At 41.8% G+C, this 18217-nt stretch overlaps 1 protein-coding gene across 1 annotated transcript in view; it reads left to right on the top strand.

Annotated features, from left to right (window-relative positions):
• Nucleotides 1–11725: 11725 nt before the first annotated feature.
• VEGFC (vascular endothelial growth factor C) overlaps nt 11726–18217 on the top strand; it is a gene marked incomplete at its 5' end in the record, with an annotated part of 81895 nt that continues 75403 nt past the window's right edge. Inside the window, 6 exon segments of the mRNA XM_081999456.1 lie at nt 11726–11863; nt 11865–11932; nt 11934–11982; nt 11986–12088; nt 12091–12175; nt 12177–12408. Coding sequence (XP_081855582.1) covers nt 11726–11863; nt 11865–11932; nt 11934–11982; nt 11986–12088; nt 12091–12175; nt 12177–12408 — 675 coding nt within the window.

The raw sequence follows: 18217 nt of genomic DNA, 5'->3' as shown, positions 1-18217 counted from the left end.
AGATGATGGAGGTGAGGAAAGGACTTTGTACTATATAGGATATTTGACAGTCAACATAATTTTGCTCTTTTGCTATAATCATTGTCTAGATAAATTGGTGTTTGACTGTGTCCTATGGAAAGGAAAACCTTTCTATAATGAGAAGTAATGGGCTATAAATAAAAAAAAATTATTTTACTGCTGTAAATAATACTTTATTTTCAGTCTCTATAGTGACTTAGAATTAATTTCTGAGTTTCTCAGAATTAGCAAAAATAGCTCTGTTACCACAAGCTGTTTCACATACAGTTTGTAAGTATTATGAGTGTTTAAAAAAAATAATTGCAAAACTTTAATTGAAATAACAACTACCAGTAGTTCTTATGGAAAATCACTAATCATCTTCTAATATAACATTAGTTTCACGTTGTAACTTTTTAGGCTGACTTCAACCAATTACAATGTGATTTTTTTTTTTTTTTATTATTCACTAATTTGATAATTCTCCAGCAAAACCTACTGACATGTCTAAAAATTGAGATTTATCATACCTTTCAATTTTTGCTCAATAAAGAGTTAAAGAATAAGCAAGACATAAATCTAAAATGAAAGCATGAAGTCAGTTAACAATCAAACACTCCTTTTATTTTTAGCAAGTATGCCACTATTACTGTTGTTCTATTTTGATAGTCAAATTGCCAAGTTTGAGGCTAATTTCATAGATTAAATTATTTGCCTTAATTTAAATTCCTGGCCCCCTTTCTTCCTATATTTCTTGAACATCCCCTTATGGTATTGGGACTCCCTAGGAACAGATTTTCCAGTGCAGATTCTCAGCATGAGACTTATCTTCTGTAACTTTAGAGATCTCAAAGTTAGCACATAATCTCCCCCTATTCCAACAGAGAAAAATGTATTTTAGTGCATGTCCTAAAGTAAGTGACAAAGAAATGGAGAATGAGTTCGCCTTTGGAAGGGGCCTATTGCTCTTCATTGACTGTAATAGGCAACCAAACATTTGGCTTTAGACCCTTAATTCTGGGATGACAAAAGGGAAGTGAGATCCTCTTCCATTTGTTTTACTCTTTCCGGGTGCGGTTAGTTTTGCTGAATATCTGCCCACACATGACTACTGTTGAAAACAATTGTAATTCTCCTTTTGGATTTCACATTCTTTGGCCCCATGGGAGTCAGTGAATGCTGGCATGATGTGAGAGAACTATCAAGGCAACAGTACCCTTGAGGCATCCTGGCATTTGCATGAATTCGGGGATTTCTGTGTATTGTGAAGGCTGGAACAAATACAGTTCAACTGATGGACTGGAGAAAAGGTCAAGCAAGCAAAAACTTTTTTTTTATCTTTGCATGGTAAAAATTTAGTAGAAATAGTCTGTGAATTTTTATTTTTGAGACAAACTTTTTTTTATAAGATAAACTTTTTAATGAAAGAAAACATTTAAATGTGCTTTGAAATGTCAAACTGGCAGCTCTGTTTTTGTTAAGATGCAAAGCCAAAGCATTTGATTTTAGGAAGGGGGGGGGGAAAGGAGTTTACTTATAAGGTCAAGTGTTTAAGCCAACTTGAAAGAATAAGTAGTGTTATAATTACTCCCACTGCTGTGCAAACATGAAGCTGACTGATGAAATGAGCCTTCTTAATTTTGAACTTTGATATTGTATATTTAGGGTAAGCTTTTGAAAACTTTAGTCCTGGCTCTTTTTGACCTTGACTGAGAGTAGACTGAACTCAAAAAGTTGTTTTATTCCTACTGGCACTCAGCATTATTATTTAACAAGGCATCTGCTACATAGTTTAACTAAACAATAGGTCACACAATAAATACACAGAAACACCCTTGAAACTACTGTGCTGTAATGTTTAGACTTTGAAGTTCTGCTTGAAAAAAAGGGAATACACTTTTCCTCTGTAATTTTAAAGGATTTTTTCAAGACCTCCTATGAATATTAACAGCCTTGCTATTAATATCACTACATGAATATATTTCTTTCCCATATAAGTGAAAAGGAGTGTTCATCCTTTTTGCATAGATTGTCAACATACTTGGATAAGAACAAGAAAAGGAAAATTCACTTCTAAAAATCAGATGTTATTTGAAAGAGGCCTATTAAAATGTAAAATGGTATAACTACAATTAATAATTGCTCCTAATTCCCTTTGGCCGCTTTGATTTCAGTGTAAAACTGTGGACTATAAATATTAGTCTATCAGATGAATGGTGCTCGTTAGAATACTAGAACTCCAAAGATCCACCAATAAACATCTACTTTCATTATAAGAGATTAGAGACTTACTAGGAGTAACCCAAGAGCAAGAAGTGTATGCTATGGCCCTCTACTATCTGCAGTCCCTCATAAGCATAAAAACACTATTAAAACTATAGTGCAGCATGTATAATCTCTCTTGTGGCTCTTATAGCAGGCAGCAGCAGTGCCACATACTTTGGGATCACTGAGTTTCACCAGGCTCTCCGACAATCTGACCTGCGCTGTACCTCTGCAGCTGGGGCAGCTCAGAACCCAGCACCAGCCCATTCCCTCATCCCGCAGCCCTTCCACAGCACAGGCGCGGCTCCTGACTGGTCCCATCTCAAGGGAACAGAAAATAAGACAGAAGTATGACCAGGACTCTTCTCTGTCCAGTTTGGGTGTCATAGCTGTGAGTGGCCCTATAGTTATACAAAGAGACTAGAACACAATTATGACTAACCTGCTGGGGTTACTAGGGAGGAAAACCAAAACCTGGCTCCAAAAAAAAAAAAAGTGATGACAAAGCCGGCATTTTGACCACTCGAAATTTTAAGCAGAAAAGGTAAGCAAAGGTGACTTCTGTGCATCTCTGAAAATTATTTTAATACAATAAACCATATTTTGGACCCTATTTGTTTTTAATAGTATATCTACACGTTAGGGGGGTTTTGTTGGTTGGTTTGCGGGGTGTTTTTTTTTTTTAATGCTTATGTGTCTACCTCTTCCTCCTCTATCCAGATCAGCTGGCTACCCTGGGAAGATACCGTTATGCTGCAGGGAGTCTTATGAAGAAGCTGGGGTTGGTTTTAGTTTTGAATACACTCGGGCTTATATTCATTATCAATAGAGAAGATTAGGTTGAGTTCCACAGCTGGAACCTGCTACTGAAAGTGGTCTGTTGCTCTACCCTTTGCACTTAAGAGTTTTGTGCTGGGACAGATTAGTTGAAGTGTCCCTGTGGAGTATAGCTGTAGGTTTGTGACGGGACAGGAATTTTAAAAATAGATTAGGCCCAGCATGCTACCTGCTTTTTAGATCAGTAGTAACTGCTTAAATTCAGGTTACAAAGAGATAAGCAACCAGAATGATGGCAAATGTGCTGTACTGAAGGCTGCTTTGCCCAATGGTGATCTGGTTCCACATTGCTGCTAGTCTAGCCTGAAGTGTTGCAAGTCAAGAGACTGGCAAAAACAGAGAGATTAACAGGTTGTGCTGAAAGGAAGAAACAGTCAAGAACTGGTATAAAAATGTCTCTTATTATATAAATTCATTAATGAAAAGGGAGGAAATTGGCATGGCTTTCAGTATATTGCAGGGAACTAGGATCTGTATCACCCAGTGTTGAGTGCCTAGGAAAATGAAATTTCCTGGGCAGAGTGTGAAGGAAGGAATTGCTTGTGGCCTCTGATGCAATCTGCATATCAATGCACCTTTGTTCTTTAATTCTTTGTCACTGCTTTTTTTTTTTTCTTTTTTTAGCAGCTTCTGGAAAATGAAAAGGTTAGGTATTGAATTTGAGTTCTTACAGATGGTGGCTCCTCATCCTTCTGGTTTTGTGCTCAGGGTGTATCCTTAGGTCTGATAGCAACAATAACGCTCTTGATTCAGCACAAAACATACAACTCATTGAAGGGAACATGTTATGGTTTTTATTAAGCAATTGTTTAGCTTCTTAGTAACCAAGTTAAGCATGATGCCAATTCGAACTATTAGTAATGGTAACTTCCTGACCGAAAATTGGTATGTAGGTTTCTTGTTTTGCTTTGTCTTATCATTTGTTTAACAACAAAAGCAAATCAAAACAAAAATCTACTGCTTTACTCTTTTTCTGTGATACGTATCCAAAAAGCAGATACATGGGGTTTGGTTTAGGTTCTCTTTCTTTTTAAGAGGGAATAATTAAATCTAGTTTCAACAATGATGGCAATAGCACTCTTTTTATTCTTTTCATTGTAGATGATAAAGAATATTTTACAGATTGGATTTCCTGTGTACTTCCTTCCAACCCAATCTGTTGGACTGACTTCTGGTGCAATAATGATGTGTAAAAATAAGTATTTTTGTTATGACTAAGTGTACGTGGTCTGAACATGAGACTAAAATGCAAGGACAAATTTACTTTGTGGTTTGGACCTGAATCAATGAGAAATTGATGCAGTTTCCCTTGAAATATACGAAATGTCCTATTGGCTCAGATAAACCATCTGTCTCGACTGTCTATCTAGTTTTCCGTCTCCAGCAGTTGCAGCTGAACATGCTATTTAGCACACAAGACTGTCTGCTTCTGCAGTCCGCTTCCTTCAGAATTTTCCAGCATCTGCATTAATTGAATTAGGTATGCAACATTGTACTCCTCTACTCCTACCTTTTTTCCCTTTTTTTTAAACCCGTTTATGATTCTGATCTTCATTAATTTGTCTGATCCATTTTTAAACCTCGTAGCTGTCTACCTCCAACTTCTTGTAACAACAAATTCTGGAATTTCACTACCTGGTGTATTGAGGGGAAAAAAAAAAAAAAAACAAAACAAAACTAACAACAAAAAACCCAACAAACCCAAAGCAAAAAGCAAACCAAAACACAACCCAAATCACAAACCTCTCTTTCATAACTTTTAAACTAATCAACTATTTTCAAATCTGTGAAAAATGAAGATGAGACTAAGCAAGAATCTCAGATATGAATGTCCCCACATTTGGGCATTTTTGGTTTCTGAGTTGGTAAGATGGGCTGAAGCAAACCCTGCAGTCTGAACTAGCGCCTCAGGAGGGAAGTTTTGACCCTCAGCTAAACCTTGCAATAGGTCACTAACAACGCTTTTGCTGACCACAAGGAGTCAAGGGCAGCATGGGTGGACCAGGTGACCCGCCTAGTAGATGAGGGAAAGGCTGTGGATGTTGTCTACCTGGACTTTAGTAAAGCCTTTGACAGCGTCTCCCACAGCATTCTCCTGGAGAAACTGGCAGCTTGTGGCTTAAACAGGTTTACTTTTTGCTGGCTGAGGAACTGGCTGGATGGCCGAGCCCAGAAAGTTGTGGTGAATGGCGTTAAATCCGGCTGGTGGCCGGTCACAAGCAGTGTTCCCCAGGGCTCCGTTCTGGGGCCGGTCTTGTTCAATATCTTTATAGATGATCTGGATGAGAGGATTGAGTGTTCCCTCAGTAAGTTTGCAGATGACACCAAGTTGGGTGGGAGTGTTGATCCGCTGGAGGGTAGGAGGGCTCTGCAGAGGGATCTGGACAGGCTGGATCGATGGGCAGAGGCCAACTGTATGAGGTTTAATAAGGCCAAGTGCCAGGTTCTGCACTTTGGCCACAACAACCCCATGCAATGCTACAGACTTGGGGAGGAGTGGCTGGAGAGCTGCCTGGCAGAAAGGGACGTGGGGGTGCTGGTTGACAGCCGGCTGAACATGAGCCGGCAGTGTGCCCAGGTGGCCAAGAAGGCCAACAGCGTCCTGGCCTGTATCAGGAATAGTGTGGCCAGCAGGAGGAGGGAAGTGATCGTGCCCCCGTACTTGGCACTGGTGAGGCTGCACCTTGAATCCTGTGTTCAGTTTTGGGCCCCTCACTACAAGAAGGATGTTGAGGTGCTGGAGTGTGTCCAGAGAAGGGCAACGAAGCTGGTGAGGGGGCTGGAGCACAAGTCTTATGGGAGCGGCTGAGGGAACTGGGGTTGTTTAGTCTGGAGAAGAGGAGGCTGAGGGGAGACCTTATCGCTCCCTACAACTACCTGAAGTTGTCTCTTCTCCCCCGTAACCAGTGACAGGATGAGAGGAAATGGCCTCAAGTTGTGCCAGGGGAGGTTGAGACTGGATATTGGGAAAAATTTCTTCACCGAGAGGGTGGTCAAGCATTGGAACAAGCTGCCCAGGGAGGTGGTGGAGTCACCATCTCTGGAAGTGTTCAAAAAACGTGTGGATGTGGCGCTTCAGGACATGGTTTAGTGAGCATGGTGGCGCTGGATTAATGGTTGGACTTGATGATCTTGAAGGTCCTTTCCAACCTTAGTGATTCTGTGAATACACCTTTACTTTGTTCCCTTTACAGATGAGATCTAGCTAGCAAGGACAGCACAGACAGGTAGGCTTAAAATTGGAAATAATCTTGATAAAGTCAAGAAATGACTGGAAAAAAATGGGAGATAGTGGACACCATTCTGTTGGGAAATGTGAGTGCTCCACTTACACTGGAAGAGTCAGATCTACAACTGCAGGAAAGGAAATATCTAGCTGGATAGAAAATCCTCCGAAAAAGAATATCCAGGAGTTACAGTTGATTGCAAGCTGAACATGAATCTGCCTGATAGGCAAATAATATATGGGGATACATGTGCAGAAGAATGGGTTGGGGTTTTTTGTTCTGCTCAACACAGGTCAATTTTGAAGTACCCTTTTTCAGTGTTGGGCATCATCTTTCGAAGAACCTCTGGATCAACTGAAGATCATTCAAATGACAGTTATAAGGACAAGCAGAACTTTAACAAAATAAAAAGCTGTACAGAAATGTTGGGAAAACTGATCTTATTTAGCTTAAAACAAGGTGACTAAGTAAGGAAGGGTAAGTGCTCAAATATGTAAAAGGCTATTATAAAAAGAGCAGGAGAAGAAATTACTTTTGGTAAGGAAAACCTATTAAATAATAAGGAAGAATGAGGATCATAATCAGTAATATTTCATTTCCAAGCCCAGAATAGTGTAATATATTTGTCTCAATACCACCTGACAATTTTCTGAAGTTTTAATACTTCAGCAAGTTGCATCTGAAGAGTTAGCATATTCTTAATTTCCAGAACAGCCAAAATATTGAACAGAAGGTTTGAAGCACTGAATAAAAAGGGGGGAATGCAGCAGAATATATATGAGTGGAGAAGATGTAGGCAGAAACAAAGTTAATTGTAGTTGCATCTCTTCATAGAAATAATTATTCTTGCCATTATTTTAGCAATTATATAGAAATGTCTCTTGAATTGATTTAGGACTGTTTTGTTCTGTTACATTCCAAAATTTTATAGCTCTAATACATTCTTTATCTTGTAGATTGTCACTTGGAAGACTACTGTGGGAAGGAATGTAACATAAGAGTTTGTATGTGTAGCGGTCGTGTGCTGTTAAGTGCTAAGGTGTTTTGCTAAATCTAAATCTGTTTATATAATGACATGGCTTCAGTTAGACACAGTTTAGACTGCGCACAGCTTTCAGTTGAGAAGCAGCATAAATTTACAATCAGTCATTTTATTGTTTATAGTCAGAGGTTATAACAATGAACATCATGAATACATGGAGAGATTAATTAGTTTACAGGATGTTAAATCAATATTCTCTGCATACCTGTTTTTGTATGAGACCTTACATCACAAGTGGGAAGAAAATCTATGGTAAAGAGAAAGATCTTAATGTAAGACAGCTGAATAAAATGCGTGTTAGGGCTTCCTCCATTCTAAATTTAGGGCAGATTTAGAGATACGTAGTTTGCTCTGGGGAATTCAAACAGTTTTCTTCAGATGCTGCCTTCTGCTGTCTATTTTTGCACCAGACTAACCCCTTGCTATAGCAAGGGTTGCAAGGGTTTTACACTATTGCAGTCATCCAGTCTGTAGCACAGAGAAATTCTAATGTTAGATGCCAATAGTCTTGATTTTAACAGTTTAGAATGAGAATACCTGAGAACAAAGAATTCCCAACAATCCTGTAATCCCTGAATATCAGCCAGTGTCAAAGGGCTGAAGACCAAGGATTCTTGTCTTGTTAATTAATTTTCAAGAGGTACCAACTTTTATACCAAATGAAAGAGAAATTTCTAGATAATAAAAAAGTGCAGGTTGCTAGGTCAAGCATTGCAGAAAATTATTTTGCAGCAGTGACATCTTTCTCATTGGAATGAAATTATTCATCCTGGCAATATTTTTAGATAAAATGAATGTGTAAAGCTGCATTTCAGGGTCCCTAGCTGGAGGTTTGATGTAGAAGTTTCTCATGGGTGAAGTTTTACAGTGAGGATGCCTGATCAAAGTCAAGGAAAAGACTTTGGTCGAGTTTGATCTTCAAGCCACCACACTTAGATCCTTTTCTAGGATCATGTAAGGAAATACCAAAAGTGGGCTTGTACAAAAAAATATGTTTTAAAATCTGCTTTTGAGGAATAAGGCTATTATGCACATAATCGGTAAAACTGCAGTACTCCTAACTGTTTCCATTAAATCATATGTGTTTTATATAAAGAAGAGGGTTTCAGGAGCGAAGTGGACTCTACAGCCTGAAATCCACTGCACCATCATTTTTCAGTAGCTAAGTGTCTCTTCCATAGAACTGGTTACCCAAAGTGGATAAGCAATATAAGAAACGTGTAATAAAATTTGGGATGGAAAGATTCAATTGGCAGAAAATGCGTTAATGAGCAGCTGTTCTAGTAGTTTGGCACTGAATCAGAAATGCCTTTTTCTTTTTTCCCCCTATGGACATCAGGCTCACTTACAGTATTTGCACAGGACTTTGATATTTAAGACACTAATCAATATCCTTTTTTTTTTTTCCTCCCATGCTTTTAAGCATTAGAGGAAACATAGGGGAGTCTTATGTCTAGAGGAACTAAGGACTGAAGGTTATCACAGTGCCTTCATCTTTTGGATTGGGCAGTTCCACAATCTTTTGAGTTGCTGCACTCAGGGAACAATGTTTGCTGTCTTTGAGATATACATTAAATATAAATTCCCCTAAAACTCGCCAGTAAGAGTTGAAACAAAAGCAAACCATGCTGTCTGTGATTTTTTTTTTTTAAACTCTTAGGCATGCTTCTATATGTCTACTTAAGAATGCAAAGGAGATTGTCTGAATCAAGCAAAAAAATTTAAATGTAAGGAGAACAGAAATGACATTCTGTGAAAAGAAAACATTTAACATTAACACTTAACTCTAAAATAAGCAAGTAGACCAAATTACAATAGAAAGCTACTGTTTTTTCTTGCTGCTATTGACACTTTTCTATTCCACAGTCTTAGCTCACGTTTCTTCTAGCAGTTCCTCTCTGACTTTTCATACTGCCCATGAATGGAGATAGGAAACAGGTATTTAAACACATCCACATTTCAGAAAGCAACAGGTATGTCTAGGCACAGGAGAGGAATGTGCTTGACAGATGTATGTTACACCAACCTGAACAACAGACTGGGGGTTTGGATTTTTTTAAGGCAATTTAAAAACAACATCAAGAGAATTCATTTGAAGGAATCTTACTTCTGACATAAAAAATTTCCTTTGTCAATAGTAGCTATCATTGCTATTGAAACATAACAGGGCAAGACCTAGACCTGTATCTCTACACTACTAGGGATATCTCTTTACTAATTTGTGTTATAAGGTCGGTTCACTGCCAGTGTACTGAGTGCCATTTAGGACAATAAATTTAAAGTTCTGTAGGCTGATTTCTGCTTAGTTTGAAGACAAGAGGAAGAATATTAATCATTAGGTGGTGGGGAAAGGAGAAAAGTTTTTTAAATCAGCAAACCTTTAAATTAGCCATCTTCTATGGGATGGAAAGAAATATAGCCTGAATTGAGGAAAATCTTGAAGTCACCCAGAGCCAATGGAATATTTATTTGTTGGCAAACAGAAGATATAAGGTGTCATAGATTTCAACCACTTAATAAAAACCTTAGTATTAGACTGTGACTTGAGGCACTGAGACTATGATTACCAGCTTTCAGTTATGACACTTTAAACTTGCTGTACAGAGCAGCTGGTGGAAATGCTCTCTTGCATAAAAGCCTTTGATCCCGTGATGGATGTTCTATGAATCGGGGCGGGGGGAAGGGACAGAATGAGAGTGCTGGGGAACAAATAATGAAGCCAGCTGATATTATGGTGGCACAGCAGGAGCGGTATGTTCCATCCTGTTTTGTGATTTCGTTACGGGGAGGCGCTCCTTGCGTGGCACTCGGTTATTGAAATAATATTATCTGTGCATGATTTGTCAGGCGGGTTTTATTAGCATGCTGCAAAAGAACTTGTTTTCTACACCAGTCTGTGATGTTTCTGAGAAATTTTAACATGTTTAAACTCAAAGCAGTAATGCTGTATTTCTGTTTAGATGGGTTTTGCATCCTGGACTCTTCAGGCTTTAATCCTATGCTTTGATCTGCAGTGCTGTAAGGGTCCACTGAAGAACAATAGGCTTCTTAATTTATGTATACTATTTTATATCTTCATAGCTGTTCTGCTATTTAAGCTGTTCGCTTAATTGCTTTACTGCATTGTGACTGCATTAGTCCTTTAATAACTTTGTAGTAACTATGAAAACTGTTTTTAAATGTAGCTCTATTTAAACTTTAGATTTCATTTGGATTGCAAATTAAGTGATTACTTCCTAGCATCAAAATAATTTGTGTACCAGCAAGTCGAAATACTGTCTTGAAAATGATAAAGGATAAATCTGAAACAACAGGAGGTACCTAAAGGCCTGCTAGAGCCACCTTTATGCATAAAGTCCCAGAATGTCGTTCCCTGAATAGTTACATAATGGGATTCCCAAAGAATAAGAGCAGTGTAACATGAGCAGGCTGCCAGCACCCAGCCAAGGCAGCCAAGGATCTGCCCCCACAGTTTGTTCCCATATAGCCTTGTTACCAAAAGATGTGTAAAAGTGATGCAGAGCAATTTGAAAAGCTTTCTAAATGTTTACACAAGGTTCAATAACTGTTCACGTCAAGCAAAAATAATAGTACAGGGAATGTAACCTTTTACATAGCTGAGATTTGAGTAGGCTCTAGGGTGTTACTTTGTTAGCAATGTGCAATCCGCTTTGGGTTTGCTGTTGGGCTTTTTTTTAAAAAAAAACAACTTTTAATCACAGTGTGACTGGAACACAGTTATCTATGCTCTATTTTATTTAAGGCTCTGAATGGGGTGTAACTTCTGTTCAAAGATGGCTTTAAGATGTCATTGATAGGAAGGCTACAGATAAATAGCGCACGCTTCGGGGTACTCTAACACAGCACACTCTTCTCTGTGTGGACAAAAAAAGCTGCAACGCTGCTATACTCTCTCAAGTGGAGCTGCCAACACTGCTCAGCAAGTAACTGAACCTTTCTCGCACGATTTCAGACAAGGCTCCGTGTGCGCCTTAGCCAACGTCAGCCGGCGGTTTCGGAGCCGAACGAAACAAGCCGAGCGCTTGGCTTTCCCCTCGGGGCTGGGACCTACAGCGGGCTTAATCGTGGCGGAGCCAAGGCGCTCGGGGCGGGCCGGGCCCCAGCTGTGCCCGCTGGGCCGGGGAGGCTCGGGCCTGCTCGTCTCTCCTCCCCGGCACAGCCGCCACCCGGCGCGCCCCGGGCGCCCTCTTGCCCGCGGTGCGGAGCGGTGCGGTCCGCGCCCCGGGGCGCGGCGCCGCGGCAGGCGGCGCCAGCGGGAGAAGGAGGAGGCGGCGGAAGGCCGCCGCCGGCCCCCTCTCGCCGCGCGGAGGCGCAGGCAGAGGGCGCTTTCGCCATGCGCGGCCCCCGCCGCCGCGCAGCCCCAGGCGCCGCGCACCCCCCGGCCGCGCCGCCGCTGACAGGCGTCTGGAGAGACCTCCGCGGCGGGCGGAGCGGCGCGGAGCCCCTCGGCCCGGCCCGCGCGGGAGGGCGAAGGGAACTCGCCGGGTGCGAGCGGCCGCTCGGTCCCGCTCTGCCGCTGGCTCGCTCTCTTTCCCTCCTTCCCTCCTCCTTCTCGTCGTCTCTGCGCTTTCTACCTCCCCTGCTCCTGAGTGAGCGCAGCCTCGGATGTCCGGTTTCCTGGTGGGTTTTTTACCTGGCAAACTCCGGATAACTTTGGTGAGAATTTGCAAAGCGGCTGGGAAAGTTGGGAACTCCCCTGCCGGCGTCTAGGAGCTGCTGCTACCGCATCTTCTCAATCCCACGGATTTTACTGCCTTGGATATTGCGAGGGGAGGGAGGGGGGAGAGGAAGAGAAGGAGCCTCATAATTTCGCCTGCATTCCTCCAACTGCCCCGCGGCCCCGCTCCGCGCCCGCGCTGCCATCTTTGCACAATGCACTTGCTGGGGGTGCTCTCCCTGGGTTGCTGCCTTGCTGCCGGCGCCGTGCTCCTGGGACCCCGGCAGCCGCCCGCCGCCGCCGCCTACGAGTCCGGCCAGGGGTACTACGAGGAGGAGCCCGACGCGGGGGAGGCCAAGGTAAGCCCATGCCCCCGCTGCAGATGCCAGCTCGCTCCTCTGGGCATGTGGCTCCGAGTTCCTTTGAACGGACCGCTTGGAAATCCCACCGAAGAGAGTATTTGGGAGAAGTCGTCTTAAGCGGGGGGTTCTTCAAAAGTGGAGGAAGGATTTGGTTAAGGAGAAAAAAGAAATTGTCTGGGCTTTCAGGGTTGCTGGAAGGAAGGTTGCACGGGGGATTAGAAAGAAACGCAAAACACCTGATCGGCAGAGACAGCCCCAGGGCTCTGCTCCTGCCGCGGCGCTGGGGCTGCCCGGCGCGGAGCGGTCCCGGCCGCGGCCCCGCCGTTTGCAGCGGAGCTGGGACAGGGCAGCGACCCGCCGACTCCAGCCGATCCCCGCCCTGGCGCTGGCAGGCGGTACCGAGGCCGCTCCAGTACGGGCGGAGCGGCGGGGTCCCGGCCGCGGGCCGGGCCGCGGAGCGCGGGCGGGAGGGCTGGCGGCCGCTGTGCGCGGGAGCGCAGCGGCGAGGGAGGCGTGGGGGGACGATGGCGACAAAACCCGAGACTTTCCACTTGTTGAAAAGTCTCTTAGAGTTATTGACGCTTTGGATGAGTCGCTGCTGCGTGACAGAGTTGACGGGAGGTGTAAGGTGACGCTCCAGTCTGAGAATTTTTATTCTGCCCAGGCGCACGGTGAAGGTTGGGCTTAAATTCTCAGATTCCAGTCACGAATACTTACAATTCTGTGTTAATCTTGGTTGCATAGTAAGTTTCGTAACGTAGAATTCAAGTACCTTTGGTACTTGTGGTTTTGCAGTTCCCGGTATGCTGATACATAGAAAGGATGCATAGTATGTGGTTGTATAAGCAATGTGGCATTATTAGGAAGACCTTTGATGTCTGAGCTTATAACAACTCTTATCCTCGTCTCATTGTTTTGAAGATTTCTGACCTACTTATTGAAAGCAGTCATGACCCAGCTTATTTGTTATTCATTTCAGTATGGAGGGGGGAAGTGTGTGGATTAAAAGTTAAGCTGATATTCTGATTATTTTTTTTTTCCTGTCGCTGTTTGTTACACTGAATAGAAGTTTGGGAGATTTTACTCTAACTACATGGGAAGTCAAGTTTTGATAGCATACTTATAGTCGTACTTATTTCAGGTATTTAAACTGTTGTAGACCATATGTTGTTCACAGAATTCATGCTTTTCAAATAATATGAAAATAACTTTCTGAATGACGGTATGCTATCAATGATCATATTGTTTAAGTGTTTATCAAGTATTTTTCAAGCTTAAGTATTTAAAAACAGGAAAGCAAAATCAGTATAGCTGGTCACTCTTATCACTTAGACTATTTATAAAAAAAATGCAAAACTTAGTGAAGGGTAAAAATACCTCAACTCTTTCCAGCCCGTGGCTCTAAGTCAGTTATTTACTGCATTTAAGCTGTAAAGCCTCAAAATGCTAAAAAGGTAGAAAGAATCCAAACTGGAGCATGGTGCACATTCATACACTTAAACTGCTGAGGTGGAACAGCTGACAGCGAGGGTATTCTCCTAAGCGATGCCGTATGTTCCCGTGCATGTGTTGTGGACAGTCACTGTGTTTCTTGAAGAAACCTCCAAGCCTTTGGGAGTTGCCACTGTACTGTGTCGTGTAGAAGTGCAAGTGCTCCCTGGAAAAAAGTGGAACTGTCAGCAAACCAAAGGAAGAAAGGTCAAGGGACCGGGAAGTGAGTGGGATAGCATGTGTTAAGCGATTACGTTAACAGAAAAATGTCGTTGTGCCTGACTACTGGTGAGTAGTAGGGACAGAGAGAGAATGACTCTGGATCCAAGCAGATTTAGTCATGTTGGAAGTCTTTAGTTGTGAGCTTATTGCTTTTGCTGGAACTGTTTGAGTGTGTGAGTACTGTGCGTATTTGTTCCTGTGATGAGAGAATGTTGAGATGAATGTCTGAAGTAATTACGAAAGTATTAAGTAAACTGTAAGTAATTGTTTCAAGGAAAATATTATTATATTGTCAGTAAAAAGTCATCTGCTTGAACTTTCTGAACTTCAGTGAAAAATGCATGATCCCTTGAGTTTGTGTTCACAGACGTTATGCTTCTTCTGTTTTTACTTTCTATCCATATGCCATTCTGCTGCAGATTAAACTGATGCCTCAGTGCAGGTCATGCAGCCTTTTGGGTCAACTCTTTACACAATATCTTTATTTCTGTTCACTCTGATTTTAAGAACTTCTACTTTAAACTTCCATTTTAAAAAGTGTGGATGAAGTAGAGGATCTTCCAACACAGGAGGAAACGCTGGGCAGAAAATAAGGGTATTGTGTTTTTATGCAGCTAAGTGTTACGCATTAATCTTGTCCTAGAGATTTGCAGCAACTTGGAAGCGTTACAGATATAAATAGTAGTAGTTCTTCATACACAGCTCTTGCAAGGGCATGTTCTGCAGCAAGTGGGCACTGATAAGCTTGTGCAACACTGCCTCCCCCCTTTTTTTCAGCCTAAGGGTAAAGTTCATTATTTAACAAGCTTACAGGGCCCAGATTAATACTTTTCAGCTGAACTGTCTGCTCAGTGGGATGGGAATGAATCCTGCCCGTAAATCACCTCTTTCAGACTTCCTGCAGCACGAGGGGGTTCCCCTGATGAGGCGAGCCCCCGCAGCCGCACCCCACCTCTCTCCAGCGGGGCATGGGGCAGGGCGGCCCCCGGCTCCCTCTCTCCGTCTGGGTGGCCTTCTGGGAAAGACGACCTGGTATTTCAGTTCTCTCTCTGCTTAAAGGTGGGACTGGGGGAATCGGCCCCTCCTGCCCCCAGAGCGCTCTCAGTTTGGCAGGGACCCACCACCCAGCAGGGATGCTCGGAGCAGCTGCAGCGAGGGGAGGGTGAGCAGTTGTGCGACACCGGTGACTTGAAAATTTAGCTCTTTGTACTGTCTGTGGATGTTTTAATAACTCTTACAATGCGTTTAGTCTCTGGCTCTTGTTCTTTACCTGGTTTTGAATTGGGAATATGGTGGCGAGTATATACTGTCTACCTAGGAGGGCAAAGCATTTAAAGTAAATAAATACATAAAATAAGTATTGTTTGTTTGCTGGAAATTTCAAAATGAACTAGAGGGACCACACAGGCATTCTGAGGATGAATTAAACTTCTTAGGTTATTGAAATGAAAGTGTGACAGTAGCATGTACTTAGACTGCACTAACAGTCATAGGGTAACAACAGCAGGAGTAGGTTATTATGGTTAACGGTGGTGTGGTAACAGTAACTGGAAGGAAGCCACACAGCTGGGAGGGTTTGCCGTAGCTGCACCTACATTTTGTTGCATAGTCAAACCTGCAATATAAAAGCAATATTGGTCAATTGTCCTGTGTGGTTTTAAGAGGTTTAAAGCTGTATTTATGCAAATAATTTTTTGTTTTGTATTAGAATGGGAATAACAATTTAAAATGTGTTTGCCTGTTCGAAAGTGCGTCCCTGAAAGTGGCATTGCGGCCTCTTTAGACAGACAGCAGTAAAGTACAGAACAGTCTTTGTGCTGTGATTTGCTTCTTGCAATGAAAATAGGTGCGCTTACTTGAGCTCCGTTTATTTGGATGCTACCTCAGCTGAGATACCTTTTTATTATTATTATTTTAGAATTATTGTAAGTCTTACCTAATCGTAACACGCTGATAGTTGATGTCTAATGGAGTTTAAATGCTGTTAGCGTGGCAGTGGGAGGAAAAGCAGTGTGCCTGTCACTGTACCTTGATGGTCTTATCTTAAACCCCATCAGTTTTATGGCTACCTCTAGGTTTATGAAGTGTGCCTTACTCTGCATTGTGATGTTACATGCACTGGGGAGAGATGGGGCTACGTTTTCTGCTCTGAAAATAAACATAAACCTCACTCCCAGTACTCAAGCGGCACTAAATTCAGCAGGTAAGGGAGAATGTTATCGTTTTTCCTGCTGTTGCTGTCTTGTCTGCTGCAACTTTCCCTTTCATGTGGGTAGTCACCCTCTTTTTTCAGACACACACAGGCACAAAGATGCTGTCTTTTTTTAGAAGCACAATTTGTATCAGATACAACAGGATGAACATAAGCAATAGAATAGAAACTATATGAAGACTAAGCAATGCTTCTGCAAACTTAATCATTAAACCTTGGCCTAGCCTTTTTTGTGTGAGTAGAGTACAATACTAAGCTCATAGCATTTTCTAGTTCGTGGTGTGGGTATGTGCATTCCTAGGTATCTTGCGTAAGCACACTTGTGTGTTTGTGAGGGATTTCATGGGATTGCTGCTGACAAATAACCGCACTTCTGAAAGTTCTAAGAAAGCTTTGGGGATCACTTTAACTGCAGAGTTTGGAGGCTGACTGAAACATCCCTTAAAAACTATTATTTTTACGCTCGCTTAGGTTCAGTGCATGTTTAAACTCTTGTATGTTCTTCAAGGGTGTGTGTCTGCTTATTTTAGTGAAAATAAACCAGGACTTGCTCTTCAGGCTGTTGTAGCTGAGGGTGGTGGTAATAATCCTCTCTCATTGATACCCTGCACCCAGGTTAAGGAGGTCTGCCTAGAACCTTATGTTCAGCTGCTGCTTTTTTGAATGTGGTCAGTGATTCATTAAAACAAAATGCTTGGAACAAAGGGAAACCAACTGAAGTCAGACTGGTGCTCTGTCAAGTGTAGTATCCTTGTTTAACGTGAAAAATGTGCTACGGCTGTTTGTAGAGTGAATTATGAGAAATTCCAAGCAAGATTATTATTTGAAAGATGTAACTTCTTTCAAAGTCTGAGTTGGTTCTTCAGAGTTTTATGTTTGGCAAGGTGTTCTGTTTTGTTTAGTGAGTAGGAAAGGTATGATTGTTTTCATTACCTATTATAAACATACAATACTTTTTTTTTTTTAATTCCACCTAGCTTCTAACCTAAGTGACAAGCATATACAGGAAGAGGAACTTGGTATTATGTATCTGCTTCAAAGGCACTAATAGCTGCATAAATTGCAACAGAATTTTAATTTAAAACATTGATGGCTTAGGGGGACCGTGGGGGATTGTTTGTTGGATTCCTATTGTATATGAATTTGTCAACTTCTTTTCCTTGTTTTGTGTTTGTCTGTCACCAGAAGTTTTCTGATGACTTAATATTTATGTGTTACTATATTTTCCACCCTCTTTGTTGCATTTCAGATTTTAGCTAGGAAATAGCTAAACCGTAAGTCATTTATTCTTCAACTCTTCCATTGTAATCACTGTAAATCAATCCCTCTAGCTCATTAGTAATTTGGTTTTTCTTTTGACATTTCCTGACTTGTCTGAGATGACTATAACTCCTTACAAATATTTAGAGACTGTAGTTGCTGGTGGAGTGAATGAATGTTTGGGTAAAAGGCTTCTATTTAGCAAAGTAACAAAGAGGAATGATGTTCTTTGAGGGGAAGAAATGGTGTTTCTTTGGGAGAAAACACAGGGAAAAAAAAACCTTCTGATAACTGAAGAAAAAAAATAGTAGTAGTTAGTACATTTTGGCTATATTGTAGTCTTTGCTGAGTACGGGTGAATATGCTACCTTCTGAGATGTAGTTACTAAGTCAGTACATCTTCAGGAAATTTTTGGGATCCTGATTGTGGTTAACTTGAATGAAAAATGATTGCTTGGGGAAGTTAATGGCATTAATTATCTGATACTGCTGTTATCCTGAACCCTGTAGTACTCCATACTGTTCACGTAATGGCTTACTTAGTTGGTGAAATAGCCTGACCTCAAGGATGCAGCTTAAAAACTGTTGGAGGTGTTCTCCTTCTTGTTCCTTGTTGAAGAG

The sequence above is a fragment of the Phaethon aethereus genome, assembly GCF_964289735.1.
Source record: "Phaethon aethereus genome assembly, chromosome: 4".
Lineage (NCBI taxonomy): Eukaryota > Metazoa > Chordata > Aves > Phaethontiformes > Phaethontidae > Phaethon > Phaethon aethereus.
This window is presented reverse-complemented; position numbering and strand designations above follow the sequence as displayed.